This window comes from Cetorhinus maximus, chromosome 11 (genome assembly GCF_964194155.1).
Source record: "Cetorhinus maximus chromosome 11, sCetMax3.hap1.1, whole genome shotgun sequence".
NCBI classification, from domain to species: domain Eukaryota; kingdom Metazoa; phylum Chordata; class Chondrichthyes; order Lamniformes; family Cetorhinidae; genus Cetorhinus; species Cetorhinus maximus.
In genome coordinates, this window is record NC_135889.1 from 26,170,947 (window position 1) to 26,198,368 (window position 27,422).

At 47.1% G+C, this 27,422-nt stretch overlaps 1 protein-coding gene across 1 annotated transcript in view; it reads right to left on the reverse strand.

The window, feature by feature from the left end:
* LOC144686962 (dynein regulatory complex protein 11-like) overlaps positions 1-27,422 on the reverse strand; it is a 378,502-nt gene that overhangs the window by 129,258 nt on the left and 221,822 nt on the right. Inside the window, exons 10-11 of the mRNA XM_078552808.1 lie at positions 15,638-15,707; positions 4,679-4,761 (exon numbers count right to left, since the gene is read on the reverse strand). Coding sequence (XP_078408934.1) covers positions 4,679-4,761; positions 15,638-15,707 — 153 coding nt within the window. The remainder of the gene's footprint in view (positions 1-4,678; positions 4,762-15,637; positions 15,708-27,422) is intronic.

A 27,422-nucleotide genomic window follows, 5' to 3' on the forward strand; every position in this document is an offset into this window, starting at 1 on the left:
TTCTGCCCAGCCAGGTGCCTCCGTCTCTCTCTTCTCTTTTATCTCCACTCTCTGTAAGCCATGAGGCATATACTAGGTCACCAGGTTCCATGCTCCTGATGTACTCCTCCTGCATAATGAGAGATGCGTGGGTTATTATCGGTGTACTAATAAACTCTCTTGGTTAAGTCTGAAGGCCCCTTAACACATGCCGCAGAGTGCTGGTCACTACTTGGATGGCCAGAGTTTAGTGTGCTGCATGGCTGCCCATAACTCTATCCACCTCTGCCCCATTAATTTGCAGCCTGCATCTGATGGGTGAAAAGTTTAGGAGCATTTGGTGGCACATTCACACCTCTGCATTGCTTGAGTGGGCAGATAAGCTAGAGGCCTGACTCCAGGCATGTCAAAGTACCAGCACCTGAACTGTCTCAACAGTAGAAGAATGATCACTTAATACAAGGTTTCCCTAATACGTGGCCGCTTCTCTCCCCTCCCTGCATGTGCACTACCTTGCCCGCCCCCACCCCCAAGCCTCGCATCAACCACAGTCCAGCCCTTGCCCCAGCATCGCCCTGTCAGCCAGCTGGGAAAAAGCTACTTGCCTGTGCCCTCACCTGAATGTACTTCCTTGAAGTCGAACAGGTGACCCTCGCGAGCACTGAGCAACTCACCTCCAAGTTCCCCTTGAAGTTCAGCTCACCAGGTGCATGCCTTTTAAATGCTGTTGTGAAACATGTCAATGTGGTCTGTCCGTAAGCACGACCCAGACCTCTCTGTCGCTTGCCATTTCAACACACCACTCTGCTTTCATGCCCACATGTCCGTCCTTGGCCTGCTGTAATGTTCCAGTGAAGCTCAACGCAAGCTGGAGGAACAGCACCTCATCTTCCGACTAGGCACTTTACAGCCTTCCGGACTTAATATTGAGTTCAGCAACTTTAGATCATGAACTCTCTCCTTCATCCCCACCCCCTTTCTGATCCCCCCTTTTCCAGTAATTTATCATTTATATATATATATTTTTTTTAATACATAATTTTCTTTTCCCATCTATTTCCATTATTTTTAAATGTATTTCTATCCATTGTTTTATCTCTACCTTTTAGCCTATTTCAATCCCCTCCCCCACCCCACCCCCACTAGGGCTATCTGTCACTTGCTCGTCCTCCTTTCTTAATGTCACCATAGCACATTCCTCAGCTAATATCACCACTGTCAACACCCCTTTGTCCTTTTGTCTATGACATCTTTGGCAATCTCTTCTTTGCCTCCACCTATCACTGGCCCTCTATCCAGCTCTACCTGTCCCACCCCGCTTCAACCAGCTTATATTCCACCTCATTTCTATATTTTTTAGTTCTGATGAAGAGTCATATGGACTTGAAACGTTAACTGTATTCCTCTCGGCAGATGCTGTCAGACCTGCTGAGTTTTTCCAGGTATTTTTGTTTTTGTTTCAGGTTTCCAGCATCCGCAGTTTTTGCTTTTATGTCAGTGCGATTGCCTGGATGATCCAGCATGGGTGGATGATTCAAGCGGGCTGGCCAAGATGATGAGATGCAAATGCATTGAAATTATGTTCCTGACGTTGGGCGGCGGGAAAGTCGGCCCATCAATCTGGCTTCACAACGGCCTAAAATTGATATTTGGCCTCTCCATATTGTCTGTTCTCGCTTGCCATGATGCCCAGTGCCAAAGGGGGCGGAAAATTCTGGCCTATGTCATGTTTCTTTCACATATGTGCATCAAGGTCAGTCCAATAGTTTCTTCCAGGTTGTCGACAAAGTTTCACTACTGCTCACCAACACGGGATGAATCTAGAAAGAGCTTTCACCAACCACTCCACACTGACCAAGTTTTCTGTATACAACTATCACCAGCAGATTATTCTCACTTCAAAAAACTTCTCTTCCTCCGATCACCTCAGTACTGACAGCACATATTTCCAGAGACTCCATTTTTCTGAATGCTTGAATATACCTTGTTAAACAATTTATTTGGCTCTGGTAAAATTGCCCTCCACAGAGTTTTGCTTCTTCAGCTGTCCAGAGATTTTCCTTAATAGCGTATTTGATTTCTGCCTATAATCCCACCTGCAAGCCGACACTCAGCTACTTGTCTATTTGCTTTTGCTAACTCTAGATCATTTGAGCACTTCTCAATGACAATTGTCAGAAATCCCTTTAACTTCTTCCAGAAGCCAACTTAGTTTCAGCTTAGATTTAAAGGGACCTTCACAAAAAGAAAATTCAGGCTTTTTCCCAAGGCACAAGGTTCATCACATATGGTGAGTTTAGTTAAGTTCCTGGTCAATGGTAACCCTAAGGATGTTGATGGGGGGTGGGGGGAATTCAACATTGATAATGCCATTGAATGTCAATGGGTGATGGTTAGATTCTCTCTTGCTGGAGTTGGCATTGACTGATACTTGGTATTGTAGATATTCTGAAAGTACCCACTTAAGTCATTGCTAACTGTATGATCCAAGTTCTTAGGTAGAATCTTGTTGTAGTGGCCAGTGTCCGTACAGCGGCCCAGAAGTGAGCAAGACTTCCCCTTGGACATGAAATCATGTGGTGGCTAGCCAATTAGCTATGCACAGTCTAGGCCAATTGTGCAACAGGGCAGGCAGGAAGTTGCTGATCCCTCCATTACCTCAGTGGTCGAAGTTCCGGGTGCCATATTTAAATAGCATCCAGACAGGCATTTACTGCCTGCAAGTCAGCAGCATCATTATGCCTCCTAAGACAAGGATTTTGAACTTGAACTACTGCCACCCTCTTCCCACTTGCAACACTAGAATACCTGGAGCTTCAAGCCATCATCCTGCATCTTCCCTCAGTCTTCCTCAACCTGCCAACCATCATCCTCAACCCTCCATCTATCACCCTTGACCTGCCCTTGGTTACCCTCAGCTCTCCCAGCCTCATCATTTATCTGCCCTCAATTATCCTTGATCTCCCTTCTATGTGCTGCCTTTGGTAGATATTGATCTTTCCTCTCTCAGCCAGTTCCCTTCCTCTGGTCCAATGACTCTTTTTTGGGCTGCCACAACCCCACCTCCCTCCAACATATAGCCATGCCCTGACTTTCCTTGATAGCCGCTTCATTTCCTGCTTCCAGGAGCTTCACCAGATTCCGCCCCTCTGTTATAAGGCTACCTCTCCCTCCAAGATACTCAGTACTATATTGAAGTAGGCTGTAACCATTATTTAAAGTTACAAATGATACAATAAATGTATAAAAACTTAGGAAATAGGGATGGTTTAAGTAAATTATATTTGTATTTGTGGGTGTTAGGAATGAGTTTTAGCTTTAATCCTTAAGTTTGATTTGTATTTCTGTATCTGTGTGTTAAAAAAAGGTCAAATTGAGTTTTAGTTTCACTTTAAAAAGTGCCTGCATTTCTAATGAGAGTTTTACGACTGCTGCAGCTAAATTAGACAAACAAGAGTGGAAAAACTGGGCTGTTGCCTAGCAACAGGAGTCCAGAGAGGCAGGTCCCTCCCATAGGCATACACAGAAGAAACTAGAAACAGCAGTTTGATTTGGAAGCTGTTTGAGTTCAGCTGGTTTTTGAAGACACCTGCCAGACTAAAGCAGCCTAGGAGGGGCAGATAGCCAGTTCCAAGCTAAAGTTGGTTGAAAGTAGCTGCCAGAGACAGACTGGACCAAAAGGGACAGATAGCAAGTCTCAAGCTAAAGAAGAAATTCCCCAAGAATCCAGGGGAGTGGAACAGGAGGAAGCCCCAAGCAGACCATCTAGTCAAAGGAAGGACAGGAACCTGGAAAAGGTCCTATTCTGTGGAAGTAAAAGTAAGGAGCAGAGAGAGAGAAAGGCTCCAAACTTCAAGCTTAAAGAGATAAAGGCTTGTAAGAAGCCAGATGGTCCAAAGAGACAAATGAAGTTCTATAATTCTTTGCTATAGACATATGAAGTAGTGCTGTACTTTTGATATCTGAGTCAGTGAAAGAGAATGTGTGGAAGACAGCTTGATTGCATGTGGTGACCCTGGGGAGAGGAACATCAGAAGGAGAGTCTGAAACCCTGAAAGTGAACCCTTGCGAAAGCCATCTGAGAGAGCGCGTCAGTTTGGGAGAAGGTTCCAAAGTGAGTTCTTGGAGAATGGAGATTGGAAAGACAGGGTTCAGTGAGATCGGCTGGCTCACGGTGGGACAAGCGTCTGGGGGGGGTGGAATGTTGATGAGAGATCCATAGCATCTGATTGAGGTAGCATCTGTCACTTGGTTTCAGAGTTTGCTGTGTCTGACCACAGGGTGCCTTTCGGTTTACACGGACTGTGTACTTACTGTGAACATTAGAGTATAAGATAACTTTTGTAACTTGTGTTATCCTTACAAATCTGTATATATCTGTAAAGATATACTTGTGGGTGAAAGAGTATTGTAATATAGTTCATCTGTTTTATTCTTTTGTTAAAAGTTCATCAGCTGACTTCTGTGACACTGTTCAGTAGCAACTCTCCACATATATAAACGAACACATTAAAAGTGAGGATCTATCAAGCTGGGATCAGGCTTGTCCAGGGGTAACCTCAGCTGGGATCATAAAAAATACCACGTTCCCTTAAAAATGTTGCCTCATTTTCCCATAAGCTGTCCAGAACCTAATGTTACAGATCAACCTGTTCAGCTCACATGTATCATTTGCAAAAGTAGAAAGTTTTCTCCATACCTATAAAATCAGAGAGTCGTACATTTCTTGGTTGTATGAGTAGACCTTCACGAATTAATTCTTCATAGAGGGAATCAATTGTCCTATGTAAATTCAAGATTAACTTTTAGTGCATATCTATTTATACTATGGTTCAGGTCTGTGTGTCCATTGATCAGCACTTACTGGATATCATTTCTGTGGTAAGTATTTTATGTATCCAAGGAACTGCACCAAGGCTAAGCTAAATGGTGGGAGGTTTACCTATTACTACTGGAAAGGTGAGCTGAATGGCTTCCTTCTGGGCAGTGTTATTCTGTGAATACATTTACTCCCTCAGATACCATTTTGTTGAAAAGTTACATCATTGAATCTCACTGATGCTCTTTCTCCTATTGCAACACTTCCAATAAACAGAAGTGATGTTATAATGCAATTCTAACTCTTTTGCAAATATTAGTTAGATTCGCTTGTTGGACAATCATCATAGAAAGATCATATCTAACAGGACCCCCATGTGAATTTTTTATTTCTATATTTGCAGATTAATAGCACAAACAAATAACCTATTGCACTTGTCCTTTTGAGTTAGGGTGAAGCTGTGATGATAGCAGTTTGGTTGTTGCAGCCATTTGGCGTTCCTGGTGTTATTTCACCTTTTATTTACGTATTAGTAATGCTAATTTTCTGGGCAAGAAATACAAGGACAATTTTAAGGTTATGAGAATTCACTGGCCGTGCACAAGTCAGCTGGGATCAGTATAAACTAAAAAGCTGTGTCTAACCAGCCAGTTCAGATTCCATAAAAGCTCTTAGACAGTTTTAATATCTGTACATGATTTCTTTGAGTTCTGTTTCTTTCTTATCTCTTATTAACTCCAGGCAATCATTTTAGAATTTATGTTGGATGCCTAATTTCATGATATTTTACTTATGCAGTAATTGCTAACGTTAACACAAAGCACTTCAATGGACAGAACCCAAACGAAACAAACTCACCCTATAAATTAATAACATGATATTGAGACAGCCTGTAATTATTTCAAACCATTGTAATGTGTCTTTGGGTTGAATATTGGAGGAAGGATTGTCACTGTTACCTCATAGTCTGCATCACTTATTATCATAACTATTCTATTAACCCATTACACTACACCTCCTCCCAAGTACACTATCAACTTCTTGAATAATAACAGCTTTTGTTAAAACTATTTACATCGCATTTACTTTAAACAATTTACGTTGCCACCTTCTGCCCCAAAGTTCACTGGTCGGAGGTTAAGGCTTTGTGGTGCCTTCACCGCTTTGGACTGTGTTGTTGTGACTGCTAAGCAGGGCAGATAGTCTTGAATTGGGTCCTGGGGTGGGTCAGCATCTGGCAAGCCGCTCAAAGTGTCCTTGGAGTCTCCATCCCACATTGTGTGGTAACTGAAGACCTGTGCTCTTGTGGGTTCTCCTGTTGTGTTGAAAAGGTGCTTGTACCAGGTATGACCGTGGGTGCTCTGTTCTTTGAAGGACGACACCTTCTGATTTACAGTTCCGAATCCAAACCTCTGGCCCAGTGTTAAGGGGGCTAGAGTTTTGGCCCTATGTCTGGAGTTGTACCAATGCTGTTGCTTAACACGGAGTCTCCCTGTTTCTTACCTTCTTGTGGTCAGCAGGGGTGAAGTTAGATTGAAGGTTCCTTGGCAGCAGAGGAACTTGCGTCTACAGGTGTTGGCCCATGAGCAGTTCCGCTGGTGAGAAACCATTATCTACAGGTGTAATTCAGCAGTGCAGCAGGGCTGAATGCCAGTCAAAATTCTTGGTCATTAAGGTCTTGATGGTCTGCACCAATCTTTCAGCCTCTACGTTAGCTTGTGGTTGGAGAGAGCTGGTGACATGGGTGATATCATTCCCATCAGCAAATTTCCTAAAATGGTCATCGGAAAATTATGGCCCATTACCTGCGACAATTTCATCTGGAAAGCCATGTGTGTACAGCATGGTCTGCAGCACCCTGATCACCGACTCGGCTGTAGTGGTGTAAAGTCTGGCCACTAGTAATCTACAACAACGAGGTAAGTCTTGCCCCGAAAATCAAAGACCCAGTTTCTGCCAAGGTCTGTCTGGAAAGCGGTACTGGGGGCTCTTTGGGTGTCTGGCTGTTAATTTTGCAAGTGTGGCAGGAGGAAATGAAATCTTGGACACCTGTGTAATGTCCGGCCACCACAAAGATTGCAGTGCGCGTGCTCCATACTTTGCAATTCCCAGGTGGCCTCCATGGAGCCTATGGAGGATCTCTTCCCTCATTGACTTAGAAATTAGTAGGCGGTGATCAAAAAACCAAGAGATCATCCACGATGGTTAAGTGTCTACGTTGTTCATGGTATTTACGGAACAGCTGGATATATTTGGACCAACCTTTCTGGCAGAGTTCTTGTGCTTGGGCAAATTCCATGTCCTCTTTTTGTGCTCTTCGGATCTCCTGCAGGTTTCTGGTGGAGATTAGCAAGAAGTTCATTATGGTCGAAGAGAATGTTTCCAGCTCGGATACAAATATGAAATCCTGGGGAACAGTTTGGCCCACTGTAGCTCTGGAGTGGGCATCAGCAATGGTTTGCGACTTTCCTGGGACATGTACAGCTGTGTACTGGTAATGCATCAACCAAAGCCGGAACCTTTGAATGTGTGGATGCATTTTGACAATCTCCATGGAATTCAAGAGGGTTTATGGTTGGTCACAATGTAAAAAGGTAAACCCATCAGGTGCTCAGAGAACCTCTCTACTGTCCATGTGACTGCTAGTGCTTCCTTTTCGATGGTGCCAGAGCATTGCTCTGTTTCTGTCAATGGTCTGGAGGTAAAGTATACAGGCTTCCTATTGCCATTCTTCTGGACTTGAATGAGAACCGCTCCAAGACATGTTGAGGATGCATCGGCAACTACCACTCTGGGCAATTTTGGATCATAATGTGCCAGCACATCTGAAGAGACCAACCTTTCCCTATTACATTGAAATGCATTGATTTGTTCAATGCTCTAGACCACTGTTGGCCTTTTCGTAGAAGATCTCTTACAGGTTCCATAATGGTGGCTAAGGTTGGAATAAATTTGCCAATCTGATTGGTCATTCTGAGGAACCTCTGGACATCAGTGACACACTTCGGTTGGGGAAGTCGCTGATGACTTTTGGTTTTTGAGGGTCTACCATGATACCCTGTCTTTGAATGATATGCCCTGGAAATTTGATGGTGGTTTTGGTGAATTGACACTTCTTATTTAAGGTGAGATCTGCCTCTTGTAGGACATTGAGAATCTCCCAAACTCTGTCGTCATTCTCCTCTTTTGTGGGCACATGGGGAAGGACATTGTCCATGTGACAAATGGCTCCTAAGATACTGGACATTGTGTGCAGGATTATCTCCAGAGCTGATGAGATGCCGAAGGGAAGGCAGTTGAAACAAAAGTGTCCAAATGGCGTGATGAAGGTTGTTAACAGCCTGGACTCCTGTTTGGGGGGGTATCTGCCAAAACCCACTATTAGCATCAAATTTGGTGAAGATGACACTGTTGACAAGCTTTGCCAGGCTGTTGTCCACTGATGCCATTGGGTGGATTTCCTCTGGATTGCTTTGCTTAATTTGTGAGGACAATGCAAAGCCTGAGCTGGCCATTCAATCTGGGGACTGTTGCCAGCCCCAAACACCACCGGGTTGGCTCGTGACAGGTGATGTGACATTTCCATGCAGCACATGGTCAATTTCCTTTTTGACTTTCAGCAGCAGAGGATGTGGTACCCTCTTGGGGTAAATAGGCACATCAGCATGGCATTTGGAAGCAGTGTAATATAGTATTTATTTTTCAGCCTACCAAACCTCTGGAAAAGCTGTGGGAATTCTTGATGGAATTCAGTTCTGTTGTCTGGTTGAAGGGTTTTGACCACTTTTCGTGGGATGCCCAGTTGCATGCACGCATTTCTGCTGAGTAAAGAGAGACTTTGATTTCACCGAATATCGAGGGTTTCTGTGACCTATTGCCCCCTTGTGTCAAAGGCTGGCTGTGATCTGACTTTTCACCAGCAGATTCGTTCCCCTGGACCTTGAAGTTTGATGTCTAATGTTTGGATGGGAACTGTGTTGAGCCATGCTAAATGATCGGCCAAGCATGGAAACACTTGCGCCAGTCGCAAGCTTAAAGTGGGTTTTAAAACCTTTAACTTCCAAAGTGATGGACCGGGAGACTTGTTGATGGTCCTGTACATCACCCAGGAAACTTGTTTGTTTGTGGTCTATGTTCTGGGTGATCTGTAAGCCATATTTGCTCTGTTGCTTTCTTCCCTTAGTGGAGGTTTTAAATATACAGGACCACTGGAAGTATCCTGTCCTCCCACATCGGAAACTCTGTGCCCCTGCTGGACAATCTTGCTGCCTGTACAGCTTTTGTGTGCCGCAGCGTAAGCACTTCAAGATGGCTGCTGTAGGGTTTCCTGCCCTTTTGGCCAATTTGGTGGGCTTTAGCGTGGGCAGGGCCTAAACGGCGAGTGGACATCTTCGACTCCTTGCTGTGTTGGAGGGCGAGAGGCTGATTTCACTCCCTGGCTAGCACCATGAAATGATCGATTGAGTGTGCGGTCGCCTTTTAATGCTCCATGTTCATGACATCTAGCTAACTCAAACGGGGCAGTAAGGAGTGATTTGACAGATTCCCCTGGTTTGTGGGATCTCTGTTGAAGTACGCTCGCCTGGCAATGAAGTTCTGTTTTGGAGTAAAAAATGCTTTTAAAACAGATTCAAAGTCTGCGGAAGTCTCTTCTATCCACCGTCTGAGAAAGATCTCATTGGCGATAGGCCCTACAACGTTTGGGAATGAACTAACCCTGCTCTGTTCCTTGGTAAGGAGACCCGAGGCTGCTCGGTACCTCAAGACGTTCTCTCGCCATGTCTTCCAATGTTGGCCTCTGAGTGGGCCATTGAGTCTTTCGAACAGGCAGGGTAGGGGCAGTGACTGCTTGTCGAGTGCTGCCATCGTTACCTTTTCCTGTTGGCCTCCTGCTTAGGTACACTTGCAGATTGTCGTTCCAATCAGGGTTTGTTCCATTTGTGGGCTGTGGATGTTCTTGTCAATGGCACCAAAACTTGGCTAGATTGGTGTCATCACTGCTACTACAATGTTTCATATGCTGGTGGCTTGGTGTATCTTTTCTAGAGGGACTGTAGTCTGACTCGGGTAGTTACTTCAACCAATGTACATTATATACACGATGAGCAACTAAGTAGGCTCTAGCTGCCGTACAGAGTCTCCAGCACATGGCTGCTGATGTCACTGTTACCTCATGGTCTACGTTACACATTACCATAACTATTCTACTAACCCATTACACTACATTATCCATGTATATGTGTTACCCAGTCCTGCCCTTTTTATCAGCCTGGTCTCCGCTAGTGCTACAAAATTAGGTTCTCATGTGCCTGCCGCTCACCAACCTTATTTACTATGCTGTGGAAATGGCTTTAAACTGACAGTGGGTGGGGAGGGTGTGGATGAAGAGAGATTTAGAAATCCAAAGAGAAAATCAAGGCAATGGAACAGTGAAGCGATGGTGGTAAGGACTAGCAGAGTGAGACAGGAAGGGACAGAAATAAAAGCTAAGCGTATCAGAAATAGAGGCTAAACTAAAGAATAAGGAAATTAAGGTAATTAATATCAACAGAAAAAAAGTACTGATGGCCTACATCTTGGGATTCTAAAACAGAACACTGGAGAGATAGTGAATGTGCTGGAAATGATTTTCCAAAATTCTTTAAGTTCAGGAACAGCCCCATTAGATTGAAAGTTGGCAAATGTAACACACTTTTCAACAAAGGAGGGTTACAGAAAACTACAGAACTGCAGGTCAGTTCGCCTGACATTAGACATTAGTGAGAGGCAGCATGGTTTTGTGAAGGGGAGGTCGTGTCTCACTAACTTGATCGAGTTTTTCGAGGAAGTGACAAAGATGATCGACGATGAAAGGGCAGTGGATGTTATATACATGGATTTCAGTAAGGCCTTTGACAAGGTCCCTCATGGCAGACTGGTACAGAAGGTAAAGTTGCCCGAGATCAGAGGTGAGCTGGCAGGATGGATACAGAATTGGCTTGGTCATAAAAGACAGAGGGTAGCAGTGGAAGGGTGCTTTTCTGAATGGAGAGCTGTGTCTAGTGGAGTTCCGCAGGGATCAGTGCTGGGACCTTTGCTGTTTGTGGTATGCATAAATGATTTGGAGGAAAATGTAACTGGTCTAATTAGTAAGTTTGCAGACGACACTAAGGTTGGAGGAGTTGCAGATAGTGAAGAGGATTGTCAAAGGATTAAACGGGATATAGATCGGTTGGAGACTTGGGCGGAGAATTGGCAGATGGAGTTTAATTTGGACAAATGCGAGGTAATGCATTTTGGAAGGTCTAATACAGGCAGGAATTATACAGTAAATGGCAGAACCCTTAAGTGCATTGACGGGCAGAGGGATCTGGGTGTACAGGTCCACAGGTCACTGAAAGTGGCAACGCAGGTGGATAAGGTAGTCAGGAAGGCATATGGCATGCTTGCCTTCATTGGCAGGGGTATTGAGTATAAAAGCTGGGAAGTCATGCTGCAGCTGTATAGAACCTTGGTTAGGCCACACTTGGAATATTGCGTGCAATTCTGGTCACCTCATTACCAGAAGGATATGGAGGCGTTGGAGAGGGTGCAGAGAAGGTTTACCAGGATGCTGCCTGGTCTGGAGGTTATTAGCTATGAGGAGAGGTTGGAGAAACTCGGATTGTTCTCACTAGAGCGACTGAGATTGAGGGGCGACTTGATAGAAGTTTACAAAATTATGAGTGGCATGGACAGAGTAGATAGTCAGAAGCTTTTTCCCAGGGTGGAAGAGTCAATTACTAGGTGACATAGATTTAAGGTGAGAGGAGAAAACTATAGAGGAGATGTGCGGGGCAAGTTTTTTTACACAGAGGGTAGTGAGTGTCTGGAATTCGCTGCCAGAGGAGGTGGTGGAAGCAGGTTTGATAGTGTTGTTTAAGAGGCAGCTTGACAAATACATGAATAGGATGGGAATAGAAGGATGCGGACCCTGGAGTGCAAAACGTTTTAGTTGACGGGCAATATGATCGGCGCAGGCTTGGAGGGCCGAAGGGCCTGTTCCTGTGCTGTACTTTTCTTTGTCCTTGTTTGTTCTAGTCAATAGGAATTTGCTAATATCTATTATTACAGATGTCTTCATAAAAGCAAATGTGATTAGGACAAGTCAACATGGTTTTATGTTTGACAAATTTACCTGTGTTTTTTGAAGATGTAACCAGCAGGATAGATAAAGGGAACCAGTCGATGTAATAAAACTGGATTTCCAAAAAGCATTCGATAAGGTGCCACGCAAAATGTTAATAGGCAGGGTAAAGGCTCATTGTTGGTGGTAATACATTATCACAGATAAAGAATTGGATAATGGACAGAAAGCAAAGAGATGGGGCATTTTCAAGTTGGCAGGCTAGTGGAATGCTGCAAGGATCAGTTTGGGGCCTCAGCTATTTACAATCTACATTCATGACTTAGATGAAGAGACAGAGAGTATCTGAGTTTGCTGATGATACAAAGTTAGGTGGAAATGTAAGCTATGAGGAGGGTACAGCAAGGGTACATAGGCAGATTAAATGAGTGGGAAACAAGATGGCAGATGGGGTATAATGTGGGTAAGTGTGTGGTTATTCACTTTAGTCATAAGAATAGAAAAGTAGTATTTTTGAAAGGCATGAACTTGTAAATGTTGATGTTCAGAGAGGCTTAGGAATGCAGAAAGTTAGCATGCAGGTACAGCAAGCAACTAGGAAGACAAATGGCATGTTGGCTTTTATTGCAATGAGATTGTAGTACAGGAATAAAGAAGTCTTGCTACAATTGTACAGCTTTTTGGTGAGACTACATCTGCAATATTGTGTGAAGTTTGGCTTCCATCTTTAAGGAAGAATAGACTTGTATTAGAGGCGTTACAGAGAAGGTTCACTAAATTGGTCCCTGGGATGAGAGGGTTGTCCTATGATCAAAGGTTGAGTAAATTGGACCTTGGTTCTCCAGAGTTTAGAAGAATGAGAGGCGATCTCATACATGATTCTGAATGGACTTGCTAGGGTAGATGCTAAGAGATTGTTTCCGTTGGTAGGGGAGACTAAAATACCGGTGCACAGTCTCAGGATAAGAACTAGATCATTTAGGACTGAGATGAGGACAAACTACTTCACTCAAAGGGTTCTGAATCTTTGACATTCTCCACCCATAGGAATTGATGCTCCAATGTTGGATACATTTAAGGTTGAGGAAGACAGACTTTTGGTCTCTCGGGGAAATCAAGGGATGTTGGGGGAGCGGATTGGAAAGTGGAATTGAAGCCCCAGATCAGCCACAAATGTATTGAATGATGGAGCAAACTTGACAAGTCCTGCTCCAATATCTTGTGTTCACAGATTCATTTGCTCTTCATCTTTTGGCATCTCCCATTTAACTTGGGGTGGCCACAATGCTGGTTGATCACCTTCCCCATTTGCTGCTGTCAGTCACCTATTCCTCTTTCATAGCTGCTGCGCTGAAGTCTCTTGCCACCACATCTTTCCATCTGGTCTCAGGCCTTCCTCTTCTTCTATGTCCATCACTCACTTCATGACATTTCCTCTCTGTCTGTGCAACAGATGACCATACAATTTCATGCTCTGCTCTGTTACTTTCTTAGATGCTCCCACAATCTTCATGTACGGATGCCTGAACTTGTCCTTTCTCGTCACTCCATACATCCATCTCAGCAATCAAATCTCATTAGTATCCAATCAATGTTCCTCTTCTCTTGATGCTGCCCAAATTTCTGCAACTGTTTACAACTGTTTTGTAGATTCTTTCTTTCAGTTTTAGTGAAATGAAAGTTGCTGTAGTCCCAGAGGACCATAGACTGTTCTCTCATCAGAGAGAGATGATTGGTGGTAAATTTAATCTGAGAGTCACCACACCTCAGGCAAGAGGCAAGGTTGAGAAGGCATGAATGACCTCAGCCCAGGACGGGAATTGAATTTGTGCTGTTAGCATCACTCATCGGCCATCCAGCTAACTGAGCTAAACGATCCCCTAATATATTTCCATCACATAACATTTCAAAGCACCTCTTCCAATTACTCCAACCAGAGCTAATTAGATACTTAATTTCCATTTTGATACTTCGATGTTCTGCCACCACCGACCCCAGGATCTTGAAACTACCCACAGCTTCATTTGCTGTATCCTCCTATATCTATGCTCACTAGTGTGTGGCACCAGGTGAAATCCAGAGATTACTATTTTTGAGGTCCTGTTTACTAATCTCCTTCCTAACTCCCAAATTCTATATGCAATATCATATCCCTGTTTCTCCCTATATCATTGTACCGATATGGGCTATTCACCCTCCCGCCTCAGAGTGCTCTGCAGCTGCTTAGTGATGTTCTTGACCTGGCACCAACAAGGCAATATACTATCAGAGAATCACATCTACAGCTGCAGAAATGCTAAAAGGTTTATCAAACATATCAACATAAAAATAACGTCCCTTTACTCAGACTTTTGTGATTGAAAAGAATGTTATAAAATAAAACGGGAAAATGGCAAATGCTGGAATTACATAGCAGCTAATTTAGCATCTGCAAAGGGAAAAGGTGGGTGATTACATTATGACATTTTGGCTGTGTACTCTTCATCAGAATAACAAAGGGTAATTTCTGTTTATAGACAATAACCGATCTGCTGTGTAATTCTACGAAGTGTATTGTAGTCAAACTAGGTGAAGAGGCAATTGCAGTCTTGAACAAACCATGCAGTGAGGAGTTGCTGACAGATGGACAGCAGGGAATGTGCAACAGATGGGGAGATGCTTGACAGCGGTGACAGCTGAATCCACCCCAGCCTCCTGGACAGGCTCTGAGCCTGAAGGAGGTATGTGAAGTTTCTACTTTTATTCCTAGCATTATTAATTTTACTGAAAGCATTTTACTGACAATGCCATTCAAGTCATTTTGAAATAAAATAATGTATCACATTTAAACTGTGATTTTAACATCTAACATTTAAAAAGTTCTAGTTCAATTTCAAAGGGGGCACGTAATAAAGAGGTCTGAAGTTTCACATCCACAAATATCTGAATGTGGCAGGAATACTTGATAAGTTAAAAAAAAAGCATTCAGGGTCCTGGGCTTTATAAAAGAGGCATAGAGCAAAGAAATTATGATAAACCTTTACAAATCACTAATTTGGACTCAGCAACAGTACTGTGCTGAATTCTAAACACCTCACTTTAGGGAGGATAGCAAAGACTTGGAGAGGGTGCAGAGGTGATTTGCTAGAATGGGGTGAGGCACTTCAATGCAGAGATTACAGAAATTGGCATTGTTCTCCTTAGAGCATAAGATTAAGGGTGCATCTAATAATTTTGAAGCATTTTGATAGCGTAAATAGGTAGAAACTATTCTCAGTGGTAGGAGGGTTGGTAACTAGAGGACACAGATTTAAGATCAATGGCAAAATAACCATGGGGAGGAGAGCATTTATTTTATGTTGTAGCTTGGTATGATCTGGAATGCGCTGCCTGGAAAAGTGTTGGAAGCTGATTCAAATAATAACTTTAAAAAAGATATAGGATATATATTTGGAAAGGAAAATAATGCAGAGCTACAAGAAAAGAGATGGGGAATGGGGGTAATGGGATAACTCTTTCAAAGAGCCTGCACAGGTACAATGTGCCAATAGAGTCCTTCCATGATGCATTCTAGGAATATTGTTAGAAGAGGAAAGATAGAACATTTAGAGATTTAGTTGACTGAAATTTATTTCTGAAATTTGGCAAATTTGAAATAATGATTAGTCTTGTTGAGATTAAAGCTTGATTAATATTTAATTTGCACAGTATTTCTTCATGACACAGAATATGGCTGTTTCTAGTTTGACTGCTACCTGTTAACTGTAAGGTCTTTTCCTTTCTTCTTCTTTCCTTTCTTGCCTTTTTTCTGCATGAAACCCAGAAACATAATAAATTAACGAAATTCAAACTGCTCACATCATTCCACTGACATTATTCAATGTTCAGATATATGTTTAAAAAGGAATCTTGCTAATTGGTGCCTTTTTTAAAATTCAAAGATGCAGAATTTATTGACTTAGGCATTAATATCTAGGGTACAACAGTGTAAGATTACTATACTGGGCTAGCAATCCAGGAGTATTGAGTTCAAATTCCACCTTAAAAAATAAATGTCACAAAAATGACCATGAAAGCTACCCAATCTGGTCTATAGTTCAATCACTACATGATTGACTATTAATGCCCTAAAGCAGGGCTTCCCAAATTGGGGTTCACGAGGTGAGTTTAAAATCTCTGGTGCCCTGCCCTCACAGGTTTCTCCCTCCTCTTCTGCCCCCTCAACACCACACCCTATCCCACCTCCCCCCACACCGCTCTCACAGGTCTCATAACCCCTACAGCTCCCACTGAGAGTCACGGCAACTTTGAAGGCTCAAATAGGGGTTCTAGTGGGAAAACGTTTCGAAGTACTACTCTAAAGGAAACTACAAATGGGCAATAAATGTGGCTTTACACCATCACCCATGCCCTGAGTACAAATAAAAACAAAATACTGTTCTGTTGATTTTTGCAAGGGTTGAATTCTAGGGGCCCTGGCAGCCTTCCATTACATTGCCATGTAAAAGCTTACAGAAGTTAGCAGCAGGGCATTCAACTGCAGAAAACAATTCCGCTAAACTTAATCCTGTTCCAATCCATCATCCATACACATGCATCTGGGAATAGCAATTGGGAATAGGAATATTGGTTAATTTTCTTCCCATTTTTAGCTCAAAAGCACTAAAGCTAACTGTAGCAGCCTAATGGTTAATTTATCACAGATCAGGAATCATACTGCTTATATATAGCAAGCCATTGGGCTGGCTGGATCAAACCTGCACATGTGCAGCATTGCAGCACTGGTGATGTGAAATCTGCCCTGTCATACAGGTTTATTCCAGAGCACCAGTAGGCAAGAAAAACAGAATCACTGAAACAGAATAGTTTCTGTGATATACAATTGTCACAAGATATTGATCAGCACTCACAATGTGGTTATTGTTAGAGTGGTTTCCTTCACTACTGATGTGAGTTATCCAGATACTGATGAAAGTTATGCTTTCCATATACTTTCCAAACAAAACACAGAAAATAATTTATGAGGTTGTGCAATTAGTCCCAGTGTGATGAATCATCATCTGTCACTTTATGGGGTTAGGGTTAGGCCAGAAACAACTGAATCAGCACTGTCCTGATGTCACACAGCTGACATCCAACCGCCAAATATGAAAGTCCATCTATCAAATATGACCTCCTTCTATGCTGTAAAGTTTCCATGTTTCAAATTTGGACCTTGCAGGTCCATTGGACAAATTTACACACCACTCCACAAGAATCAAGCTTTCAGCTGCAAGATTGTACCTGTACCAGTACTATTTCTCAACATGTACCAGTTGAGGTATTTTTGACTTAGGCTGAGTTTGTGGAAGTTGTTCCACAATTGTGTTGTGCTGGGTTTTTGAAGTTGCTTTTTGGTGGTTGGTGCTTACAGTCAGAGTGGACCTGATCTAAATGTGGGGCTGTGGTTGAAACACGTCCAGGACAGGAATCAGAGGATGCAGAGCGGAAAAACTCTGTGAAGAGGAAGGAGGGGGAGAGCTTTCCAAAGCAGAACCCAGCCACTGAAAGTTTTCAGAGACCAATTCTCCTAGCTTCACCTAACACAGGCACTAAAAAAATCTAAAAGGAATGAAGCCGGACTGACCAACCAGCATCTACCTAGGCACTGGAAACGACAACAGCCAACTCAGCCCTGTTGACCCTGCAAAGTCCTCCTTATTAACATCTGGCAGCTAGTGCCAAAATTGGGAGAGCTGTCTCACAGACTTGTCAAGCAACAACCTGACATAGTCATGCTCATGGAATCATGCCTTACAGGCACTGCCCCAGACACCACCATCACCATCCCTGGTTATGTCCTGTCCACCAGAGGTGGGCGGCACAGTGGTAAACAGTTGGGAGGGTGTTGCTATGGGAATCCTCAACATCAGCTCTGGACCCCATGAAGTCTCTTGGCATCAGGTCAAACATTGGCAAGGAAACCTCCTGCTAATTAACACGTACCCACCCCCCCACCTCAGTTGATGAATAAGCACCTGAGGGTGGCAAGGGCGCAGAATAGTTGGGGGACCTCAATGTCCATCACCAAGAGTGGCTCAGTAGCACTACTACAGACCGAGCTGGCCAAGTCCTGAAGGACATAGCTGCTAGACCGGATCTGCGGAAGGTGGTGAGGGAACCAAGAGGGAAAAACATACTTGACTTCATCCTCACCAACCTGCCTGCCGCAGATGCATCTGGCCATGACAATATCGGTAGGAGTGACCTCCACCCAGTTCTTGTGGAGACGACGCCCAACATTGAGGGGTAACCACATGCTAAATGGGATAGATTTCAAACAGATATAACAACTCAAGATTGGGCAACCAGGAGACACTGCAGCCCACCAGCAGCAGCAGAAACATACTCAACCACAGTCTGTAACCTCATGGCTCTGGAGCTGATGTCCCCCTCTCTCCCAGTTTCTGAGGCTGCACTCCCTGTTCTCTCACGCAGTGTTTCTGAAACTGCTGTCTCTGCTCTCTCCCAAACTGTTTCTGCAGCAGCTGTCCATGCTCTCTCTCACACGGTTTCTGAAGCTGCTGTCCCGCTCTCTCCCACACTGTTTCTGAATCTGCTGTCCCTGCTCTCTCACACACACTGTTTCTGAAGCTGCAGTCCCGCTCTCTCACCCACACTGTTTCTGAAGGGGCTGCTCTGCTCTCTCACACACACTGTTTCTGAAGCTGCAGTCCCGCTCTCTCACACACATTGTTTCTGGAGCTGCTGTCCCGCTCTCTCACCCACACTGTTTCTGAAGGGGCTGCTCTGCTCTCTCACACACACTGTTTCTGAAGCTGCAGTCCTGCTCTCTCACACACATTGTTTCTGGAGCTGCTGTCCCGCTCTCTCCCACCGTTTCTGAGGCTGCACTCCCTGCTCTCTCCCACACTGTTTCTGCAGCAGCTGTCCCTGCTCTCTCTCACGCGGTTTCTGAAGCTGCTGTCCTGCTCTCTCCCACACTGCTTCTGAAAATACTGTTCTGCATTCTCCAACTCTGTTTCTGAAGTTGCTGTCCCTGCACTCTCCCACACTGTTTCTCAAGTTGCTGTTCCTGCTCCCTCCCAGTTTCTGAAGCTGCTGACCTGGCTCTCTCTCCCACAATGTTTCTGAAGCAGCTATCTCTGCGCTCTCCCAATGTGTTTCTGCAGCAGCTGCCCCTTCTCTCTCTCACGCGGTCTCTGAAGCTGCTGTCCCTGCTCTCTCCCACACTGTTTCTAATGCTGCAGTCCTGCTCTCTGACACACATTGTTTCTGGAGCTGCTGTCCCTGCTCTCTCCCAAATTATTTCTGACGCAGCTGTACTGCTCTCTCCCACACTGTTTCTGAAACTGTTGTCCCGCTATCTCTCGCACACTGTTTCTGAAGCAGCTGTCCCTGCTCTCTCCCACAGCATTTCTGATGTTGCTATTCCTGTACTCTCACACACACCGTTTCTGAAGTTGCTGTTCCTGCTCTCTCATACACACCTTTCCTGAAGCTGTTGTCCCACTCTCTCCCACACTATTTCTGAAGCTACTGTCCCTGCTCTCTTATATGCACTGTTTCTGCAGCTGCTGTCCCGCTCTCTCCCACTGTTTCTGAGGCTGCACTCCCTGCTCTCTCCCACACCGTTTCTGAATTTGTTGTCGCACTCTCTCCCACACTGTTTCTGAAGCCGCTGTCCCTGCTCTCTCCCGCACTGTTTCTGGAGCTGCTGTCCCGGTCTCTCCCAAATTGTTTCTGAAGCTGCTGTCCCTGCTCTCTCTCTTGCGGTTTCTGCAGCTGCTCTCCTGCTGTCTCCCAAATTGTTTCTGAAGCTGCTGTCCCCGTTCTCTCCTGCACTGTTTCTGAAGCTGCTCTCGCCGCTCTCTCGCACACTGTTTCAGAAGCTGCTGTCTCTGCTCTCTCCAAAACTGTTTCTGCAGCTGCTGTCCCTGCTCTCTCTCTCGCGGTTTCTGCAGCTGCTCTCCTGCTGTCTCCCAAATTGTTTCTGAAGCTGCTGTCCCGCTCTCTTTCGCGCGGTTTCTGCAGCTGCTCTCGACGCACTCTCCCACACTGTTTCTGAAGCTGCTGTCACGGCTCTCTCGCACACTGTTTCTGAAGCTGCTGACTCTGCTCTCTCCAAAACTGTTTCTGCAGCAGCTGTTCCTGCTCTCTCTCACGCGGTTTTTGCAGCTGCTCTCGCCGCTCTCTCCCACATTGTTTCTGAAGCTGCTGTCACGCTCTCTCACGCAGTTTCTGAAGCTGCTGTCCCTGCTCGCCCATGCACGCTTTCTGAAGCAGCTGTTCCCGCTCTCTCGCACAGTGTTTCTGAAGCTGCTGTCCCGCTCTCTCTCCCACGCTGTTTCTGAAGCTGCAGTCCCGCTCTCTCCATACATTGTTTCTGGAGCTGTTGTCCCCCTCTCTCCCAGTTTCTGAGGCTGCACTCCCTGTTCTCTCACGCAGTGTTTCTGAAACTGCTGTCTCTGCTCTCTCCCAAACTGTTTCTGCAGCAGCTGTCCATGCTCTCTCTCACACGGTTTCTGAAGCTGCTGTCCCGCTCTCTCCCACACTGTTTCTGAAGCTGCAGTCCCGCTCTCTCACACACATTGTTTCTGGAGCTGCTGTCCCGCTCTCTCACCCACACTGTTTCTGAAGGAGCTGCTCTGCTCTCTCACACACACTGTTTCTGAAGCTGCAGTCCTGCTCTCTCACACACATTGTTTCTGGAGCTGCTGTCCCGCTTTCTCCCATCGTTTCTGAGGCTGCACTCCCTGCTCTCTCCCACACTGTTTCTGCAGCAGCTGTCCCTGCTCTCTCTCACGCGGTTTCTGAAGCTGCTGTCCTGCTCTCTCCCACACTGCTTCTGAAAATACTGTTCTGCATTCTCCAACTCTGTTTCTGAAGTTGCTGTCCCTGCACTCTCCCACACTGTTTCTCAAGTTGCTGTTCCTGCTCCCACCCAGTTTCTGAAGCTGCTGACCCGGCTCTCTCTCCCACAATGTTTCTGAAGCTGCTGTCTCTGCGCTCTCCCAATGTGTTTCTGCAGCAGCTGCCCCTTCTCTCTCTCACGCGGTCTATGAAGCTGCTGTCCCTGCTCTCTCCCACACTGTTTCTAATGCTGCAGTCCCGCTCTCTCACACACATTGTTTCTGGAGCTGCTGTCCCTGCTCTCTCCCAAATTATTTCTGACGCAGCTGTACTGCTCTCTCCCACACTGTTTCTGAACCTGTTGTCCCGCTATCTCTCGCACACTGTTTCTGAAGCAGCTGTCCCTGCTCTCTCCCACAGCATTTCCGATGTTGCTGTTCCTGTACTCTCACGCACACCGTTTCTGAAGTTGCTGTTCCTGCTCTCTCATACACACCTTTCCTGAAGCTGTTGTCCCACTCTCTCCCACACTATTTCTGAAGCTACTGTCCCTGCTCTCTTATATGCACTGTTTCTGCAACTGCTGTCCCTGCTCTCTCCCACAGTTTCTGAGGCTGCACTCCCTGCTCTCGCCCACACTGTTTCTGAATTTGTCGTCACACTCTCTCCCACACTGTTTCTGAAGCCGCTGGCCCTGCTCTCTCCCGCACTGTTTCTGGAGCTGCTGTCCCGCTCTCTCCCAAATTGATTCTGAAGCTGCTGTCCCTGCTCTCTCTCTCGCGGTTTCTGCAGCTGCTCTCATGCTGTCTCCTAAATTGTTTCTGAAGCTGCTGTCCCAGCACTCTCTCGCGCGGTTTCTGAAGCTGCTCTCGCCGCTCTCTCCCACACTGTTTCTGAAGCTGCTGTCACCGCTCTCTCCCACACTGTTTCTGAAGCTGCTGTCTCTGCTCTCTCCCACAATGTTTCTGAAGCTGCTGTCACGCTCTCTCCCAAACTATTTCTGAAGCAGCTATCCTGCTCTCTGCCACAGTGTTTTTGAAGGGGCTGTCCTGCTCTCTCCCACACTGTTTCTGAAGCTGCTGTCCCTTGCTCTCTCATATGCACTGTATCTGCAGCTGCTGTCCTGCTCTCTCCCACTGTTTCTGAGGCTGCGCTCCCTGCTCTCTCCCACACTGTTTCTGAAGCTACTGTCCCCAATCCCTCCCACACTGTTTCTGAAGCTGCTGTTCCGCTATCGACCAAATTGTTTCTGAAGCTGCTGTCCCCGTTCTCTCCTGCACTGTTTCTGAAGCTGCTGACCATGTTCTCTCCTGCACTGTTTCTGAAGCTGCTGTCCCACTGTCTCCCAAATTATTTCTGAAGCTGCTGTCCCTGCTCTCTTATATGCACTGTTTCTGCAACTGCTGTCCCGCTCTCTCCCACTGTTTCTGAGGCTGCACTCCCTGCTCTCTCCCACTGTTTCTGAAGCTGCTGCTCCAGCTCTCTCGCACACTGCTTCTGCAGCTGCTGCCCCGCTCTCTCCCACTGTTTCTGAGGCTGCACTCCCTGCTCACTCCCACTGTTTCTGAAACTGCTGTCTCAACTCTCGCCCACACTGTCTCTGAAGCTGCTGTCCCGCTCTCTCACGCACATTTTCTGAAGCTGCTGTTCCTGCTCTCCCATGCACGCTTTCTGAAGCAGCTGTTCACGCTCTCTCTCCCACGCTGCTTCTGAAGCTGCAGTCCCACTCTCTCCACACGTTGTTTCTGGAGCTGCTGTCCAGCTCTCTCTCCCACTGTTTCTGAGGCTGGACTCCCTGTTCTCTCCCACACTGTGTCTGAAACTGCTGTCTCTGCTCTCTCCCAAACTGTTTCTGCAGCAGCTGTCCCTGCTCTCTCTCACGCGGTTTCTGAAGCTGCTGTCCTGCTCTCTCCCACACTGTTTCTGAAGCTGCTGTCCCCGCACTCCCCACACCGTTTCTGAAGCTGCTGTCCCCGCGCTCCCCACACTGTTTCTGAAGCAGCTGTCCCACTCTCTCTCACACAGTTTCTGAAGCTGCTGTTGCTGCCCTCCCACACACGCTTTCTGAAGCAGCTGTTCCTGGTGTCTCTCACAATGTGTCTGAAGCTGCTGTCCCTGCTCTCTACCACACTGGTTCTGAAGTTGCTTTCACGCTCTCTCCAACAGTATTTCTGAAGCTGCTGTCTCGGTCTCTCTCCCACGCTGTTTCTAAAGCGGCTGCCCTGCTCTCTCACACACACTGTTTCTGAAGCTGCTTTCACGCTCTCTCCCAAACTATTTCTGAAGCAGCTATCCTGCTCTCTGCCACAGTGTTTCTGAAGAGGCTGTCCTGCTCTCTCCCACACTGTTTCTGAAGCTGCTGTCACCGCTCTCTCGCACACTGTTTCTGAAGCTGCTGACTCTGCTCTCTCCAAAACTGTTTCTGCAGCAGCTGTTCCTGCTCTCTCTCACGCGGTTTTTGCAGCTGCTCTCGCCGCTCTCTCCCACATTGTTTCTGAAGCTGCTGTCACGCTCTCTCACGCACAGTTTCTGAAGCTGCTGTCCCTGCTCGCCCATGCACGCTTTCTGAAGCAACTGTTCCCGCTCTCTCGCACAGTGTTTCTGAAGCTGCTGTCCCGGTCTCTCTCCCACGCTGTTTCTGAAGCTGCAGTCCCGCTCTCTCTTCCACGCTGTTTCTGAAGCTGCTGTCCCGCTCTCTCCCATGCACGCTTTCTGAAGCAGCTGTTCTCGCTCTCTCTCACAATGTGTTTGAAGCTGCTGACCCGGTCTCTCTCCCACGCTGTTTCTAAAGCGGCTGCCCTGCTCTCTCACACACACTGTTTCTGAAGCTGCTGTCCCGCTCTCTCCCAAACTATTTTGAAGCAGCTATCCTGCTCTCTGCCACAGTGTTTCTGAAGGGGCTGTCCTGCTCTCTCTCAAACTGTTTCTGAAGCTGCTGTCCGTTGCTGTCTCATATGCACTGTTTCTGCAGCTGCTGCCCCGCTCTCTCCCACTGTTTCTGAGGCTGCACTCGCCGCTCTCTCCCACGCTGTTTCTGAAGCTGCTGTCCCCACTCCCTCCCACACTGTTTCTGAAGCTGCTGTCCCGCTCTCTACCAAATTGTTTCTGAAGCTGCTGTCACTGCTCTCTCTCACGCGCGGTTTATGCAGTTGTTCTCCCGCTCTCCCCCAAATTGTTTCTGAAGCTGCTGTCCCTGCTCCCTCGCACGCCATTTCTGAAGCAGCTGTCCTGCCCCCTGCCCTCTCACACACACTGTTTCTGAAGCTGCTGTCGCGCCCACTCACACAGTCTGTTTCTAAAGCTGCTGCCCCATTCCCTCCCACACTGTTTCTGCAGCTGCTGTCCCAACTCTCTCCCACACTGTCTCTGAAGCTGCTGTCCCGCTCTCTCTGGCACAGTGTTTCTGAAGCTGCTGTCCCAGTCTCTCTCCCACGCTGTTTCTGAAGCTGCAGTCCCGCTCTCTCACACACAGTTTCTGAAGCTGCTGTTGCTGCTCTCCCACACACGCTTTCTGAAGCAGCTGTTCCTGGTGTCTCTCACAATGTGTCTGAAGCTGCTGTCCCTGCTCTCTACCACACTGTTTCTGAAGTTGCTGTCATGCTCTCTCACACACACTGTTTCTGAAGCTGCTATCACGCTCTCTCCCAAACTATTTCTGAAGCAGCTATCCTGCTCTCTGCCACAGTGTTTCTGAAGAGGCTGTCCTGCTCTCTCCCAAACTGTTTCTGAAGCTGCTGTCCCTTGCTGTCTCATATGCACTGTTTCTGAAGCTGCTGTCCCGCTCTCTACCAAATTGTTTCTGAAGCTGCTGTCCCTGCTCTCTCTCACACGCGGTTTCTGCAGCTGTTCTCCCGCTCTCTCCCAAATTGTTTCTGAAGCTGCTGTCCCGGCTCCCTCCCGCGCGGTTTCTGTAGTTGCTGACCCACTCTCTCTCCCACACTGCTACTAAAGCAGCTGTCCCTGCTCTCTCGCACGCCATTTCTGAAGCAGCTGTCCTGCCCCCGCCCTCTCACACACACTGTATCTGAAGCTGCTGTCGCGCCCTCTCACACAGACTGTTTCTAAAGCTGCTGCCCCGTTCCCTCCCACACTGTTTCTGCAGCTGCTGTCCCAACTCTCTCCCACACTGTCTCTGAAGCTGCTGTCCCTGCTCTCCCATGCACGCTTTCTGAAGCAGCTGTTCCCGCCCTCTCGCACAGTGTTTCTGCAGCTGCTGTCCCAACTCTCTCCCATGCTGTTTCTGAAGCTGCAGTCCCGCTCTCTCTCCAACGCTGTTTCTGAAGCTGCAGTCCCGCTCTCTCCATACATGGTTTCTGGAGCTGCTGTCCCGCTCTCTCTCCCACTGTTTCTGAGGCTGCACTCCATGTTCTCTCCCACACTGTTTCTGAAACTGCTGTCTCTGCTCTCTCCCAAACTGTTTCTGCAGCAGCTGTCCCTGCTCTCTCTCACGTGGTTTCTGAAGCTGCTGTCCCGCTCTCTCCCACACTGTTTATGAAGCTGCTGTCCCCGCTCTCTCCCACACTGTTTCTGAAGCTGCTGTTCCTGCTCTCCCACACACGCTATCTGAAGCAGCTGTTCCTGGTGTCGCTCACAATGTGTCTGAAGCTGCTGTCCCTGCTCTCTACCACACTGTTTCTGAAGTTGCTTTCACGCTCTCTCCAAAACTATTTCTGAAGCAGCTATCCTGCTCTCTGCCACAGTGTTTCTGAAGAGGCTGACCTGTACTCTCCCAAACTGTTTCTGAAGCTGCTGTCCCTTGCTCTCTCATATGCACTGTTTCTGCAGCGGCTATCCCGCTCTCTCCCACTGTTTCTGAGGCTGCTGTCCCTGCTCTCTCCCACACTGTTTCTGAAGCTGCTGTCCCCACTCCCTCCCACACTGTTTCTGAAGCTGCTGTCCCGCTCTCTCTCTCGCGCGGTTTCTGAAGCTGCTGTTCCAGCTCTCTCCCACACTGCTTCTGCAGCTGCTGCCCCGCTCTCTCCCACACTGCTTCTGCAGCTGCTGCCCCGCTCTCTCCCACTGTTTCTGAGGCTGCACTCCCTGCTCTCTCCCACTGTTTCTGAAGCTGCTGACTCAAATCTCTCCCACACTGACTCTGAAGCTCCTGTCCCACTCTCTCACGCACATTTTCTGAAGCTGCTGTTCCTGCTCTCCCATGCACGCTTTCTGAAGCAGATGTTCCCGCTCTCTCTCCCACGCTGTGTCTGAAGCTGCAGTCCCGCTCTCTCTCCCACGCTGTTTCTGAAGCTGCAGTCCCGCTCTCACCACACGTTGTTTCTGGGGCTGCTGTCCCGCTCTCTCTCCCACTGTTTCTGAGGCTGCACTCCCTGTTCTCTCCCACACTGTGTCTGAAACTGCTGTCTCTGCTCTCTCCCAAACTGTTTCTGCAGCAGCTGTCCCTGCTCTCTCACACGCGGTTTCTGAAGCTGCTGTCCCGCTCTCTCCCACACTGTTTATGAAGCTGCTGTCCCCGCGCTCCCCTCACTGTTTCTGAAGCAGCTGTCCCACTCTCTCACACACAGTTTCTGAAGCTGCTGTTCCTGGTGTCTTTCACAATGTGTCTGAAGCTGCTGTCCCTGCTCTCTACCACACTGCTTCTGAAGTTGCTGTCTCTGCGCTCTCCCAAACTGTTTCTGAGCAGGTGTCCTGCTCTCCCATACACTGTATCTGAAGCTGCTGTCTCGCACTCTCCCACACTGCTTCTGAACCTGCTGTTCTGCATTCTCCAACACTGTTTCTGGATCTGCTGTCACTGCTCTCTCCCACACTGTTACTGCGGCTGTAGTCCCGCTCTCTCCCACACTACTTCTGAAGCTGCTGTCCCTGCTCTCTTGCACACTGTTTCTGAGCAGCTGTCCTGCTCTCCCATACACACTGTTTCTGAAGCTGCTGTTCCTGCTCTCTCTCGCGCGGTTTCTGAGGCTGCACTCCCTGCTCTCTCCCACACTGTTTCTGCAGCAGCTGTCCCTGCTCTCTCTCACGCGGTGTCTGAAGCTGCTGTCCTGCTCTCTCCCACACTGCTTCTGAAGCTGCTGTTCTGCGTTCTCCAACTCTGTTTCTGAAGTTGCTGTTCCTGCTCCCTCCCAGTTTCTGAAGTTGCTGACCTGGCTCTCTCTCCCACAATGTTTCTGAAGCTGCTGTCTCTGCGCTCTCCCAATGTGTTTCTGCAGCAGCTGTCCCTTCTCTCTCTCACACGATCTCTGAAGCTGCTGTCCCTGCTCTCTCCCACACTGTTTCTAATGCTGCAGTCCCGCTCTCTCCCACACTGTTTCTGAAGCTGCTGTCCCGCTATCTCTCGCACACTGTTTCTGAAGCAGCTGTCCCTGCTCTCTCCCACAGCATTTCCGATGTTGCTGTTCCTGCACTCTCACACACACCGTTTCTGAAGCTGCTGTCCCTGCTCTCTCATACACACCTTTCCTGAAGTTGCTGTCCCACACTCTCCCACGCTCTTTCTGAAGCTACTGTCCCTGCTCTCTTATATGCACTGTTTCTGCAACTGCTGTCCCGCTCTCTCCCACTGTTTCTGAGGCTGCACTCCCTGCTCTCTCCCACACTGTTTCTGAATTTGCTGTCGCACTCTCTCCCACACTGTTTCTGAAGCTGCTGTCTCTGCTCTCTCCTGCACTGTTTCTGAAGCTGCTGTCCCGCTCTTTCCCAATTGGTTTCTGAAGCTGCTGTCCCTGC